The sequence below is a fragment of the Heterodontus francisci genome, unplaced genomic scaffold, assembly GCF_036365525.1.
Source record: "Heterodontus francisci isolate sHetFra1 unplaced genomic scaffold, sHetFra1.hap1 HAP1_SCAFFOLD_97, whole genome shotgun sequence".
Classification (NCBI taxonomy): domain Eukaryota; kingdom Metazoa; phylum Chordata; class Chondrichthyes; order Heterodontiformes; family Heterodontidae; genus Heterodontus; species Heterodontus francisci.
This window is the reverse complement of record NW_027140606.1, coordinates 2819213-2821349: the sequence shown is the minus strand read 5'-3', so window position 1 is coordinate 2821349 and position 2137 is coordinate 2819213. Positions and strand designations below refer to the sequence as shown.

Here is a 2137-nt window from a genome sequence, read left to right as displayed (position 1 = left end):
AAATGATGGTCAGACCTTCCACTATTTCTTCCCTGGCTTCTTTCAACAGCCTGGGGGACATTTCATCTGGTCCTGATGATTTATCCACATTCAAGGATGCTCATCCCATTAAGACTTCCTCTCTCGTTAAGTTATCACGTCCAATACTTCACACTCCTCCTCCTTAATAACAATATCTGCATCACACTTTCATTCGGGAAAACAGCAAAGTATTCATTAAGGATATATGGCAACATCTTCCACCCCGATACAAAGGTTACATTTTTGATCTTTTGTGTGCCCTGCTGTTTGCTTCGTTGCCTCGTCCGCCAATGTTTTGTTGCAACATCTTTGGGTCCATTGTTATTTTGCTTGTCCATGTTCTTTCCTGCTTTCTCTTTGCTCTTCACCGCTGCTCCCAAACGCCTCCAGTGCAGTTAAAAACACAACTTGTGAAAAGTGGCATTCGAACCCACGTCTCCAATGGAGACTGCGACCTGAACGCAGCGCCTTAGACCGCTCGGCCATCCTGACTACCTGCAGAACGCTATCAATGCTAAGGAAATTATTCATTCTTTGTGAAAGTATTTGTGAGAATTTGGAAATGTCTGGAAGAGGAAAGACTGGCGGGAAAGCTCGGGCCAAGGCCAAGTCTCACTCCTCCCGGGCAGGACTGCAGATCCCGGTGGGCCGGGTTCACCGACTCCTGAGAAAGGGTAACTATGCTCAGCGTGTGGGTGCCAGAGTCCCGGTCTATCTGGCTGCTGTGCTCGAGTATCTGACCGCTGAAATCCTCGAGCTGGCCATGAGCGCGGCCCGGTACAACAAGAAGAGCAGCATCTTCCCCAGACTCCTGCAGCTGGCCGTCCGCAACGACGAGGAGCTCATCAAGCTTCTGGGAGGGGTAACCATCGCTCAGGGCGGGGTGCTGCCTAATATCCAGGCCGTGCTGCTGCCCAAGAAAACCAGCGCTCAGAGCTCCCAGAAAAAGTAAAGCGGCCAAAATGTCATCTAATAAACCAAAGGCTCTTTTCAGAGCCACCCACAGTCTCTGTGAAGGGCTGGTTACTGTCAGGAGGGAATCAGAGATGGAGTTATTGGAACAGTGGATTGACCTGTTTCACATCTGTCCAGTTGTCTTTTCAGTTCCCTCTCTGGATTTCGCTCTGTTTCTCTGCTCACACATCTGCCCCTCTGGTTAAGTGAAGAAGTGAACTACAGGGTGCCAGAATCAACAATTTAATCAATCCCGCTGCCTTCGATTTGATGAATCCCGAGACCATCCCGGTCCATCAACGGGAACTGGTTCGGAGCTGATGAATTAATTTAATAATGGAAGTGTCCAGGTTAATTCTTTGATTTTTATTTGGACAGTTTGAATTGTGTTTTTTATTTCTCTCCGGTGATCTGAGCACCGCTTCTCAATGAGAATCTGCTCCCGGAACAGAGTAAATGCAGGAAGGAAGAGGCCATTCTCGGGCTGTGTGTTTCTCTCCTAACCTGATCTGTTTCGACCACACTGTTCCCAGAGCACGGAATCAGCGAGAGTTGTGCACACACAGGAGCTGAGTCCATTGCAGCGCTTTAATATGTGCCTTCCCCCCGGCCCTCCCTATTCTCCGGACACAGAGCTGTCTGTTCCCCCCGGCGGCGGGATAGAGTCGGAGATTCTGTCCCCGCAGTGTCAGGGTCTGCAGCCCCGGGGAACTGGCGGTTTCAGTCAGAGTGACCGAGCTGCCTTACATATCCTGTGTACTGATCTCCAACGGATTCAAATATTCGTGAACTCATTGGGTAATGTTTGTAAATAACCCTCATGTGAACGGACCCGGCTCCATTAATGCCTTCCAAATAAAACTGGGATCCATTTCTTTTCCCCAAATGCCAGCTAACGGATCCCAGGAGCGGGGTTGAGATTGTGCTGAGCAGCAATGAGTCTCCCGTAATGCTGCTTTCTAAATTCCAGATCAGCTCTCAGTCCCACAGACCTTTCGGGAAAGTGATGTGACAAAACAGAAACCATGTGGCCGCCCCTCCAATCTAATGGGTTTGATGATGAACAGAGATGGCAGCTCTTTCCTTTGCTGATTTGGTGGCTCTGAAAAGAGCCCTTGTTACACTTGTTACTGAAGCTGGGTTTTCGGTGCATTCCCCGCGG

At 49.5% G+C, this 2137-nt stretch overlaps 1 protein-coding gene and 1 non-coding gene across 2 annotated transcripts; one reads left to right on the top strand and one right to left on the bottom strand.

Moving 5' to 3' along the window:
- Window positions 1-430: 430 nt before the first annotated feature.
- trnal-cag (transfer RNA leucine (anticodon CAG)) lies at window positions 431-513 on the bottom strand. The gene has a single exon. It is a non-coding gene; the product is annotated as a tRNA-Leu (tRNA).
- A 70-nt stretch (window positions 514-583) lies between these two features.
- Window positions 584-973, top strand: LOC137360212 (histone H2AX-like). Its single transcript, XM_068025750.1, has one exon. The coding sequence runs from the start codon at window positions 584-586 to the stop codon at window positions 971-973; it is 390 nt and encodes a 129-aa protein (XP_067881851.1).
- The last annotated feature ends 1164 nt before the right edge of the window (window positions 974-2137 follow it).

What these genes read in the sequence shown, in the direction of transcription:
- LOC137360212 (XM_068025750.1), top strand. Translation starts at nt 584, where the DNA reads ATGTCTGGAAGAGGAAAGACTGGCGGGAAAGCTCGGGCCAAGGCCAAG.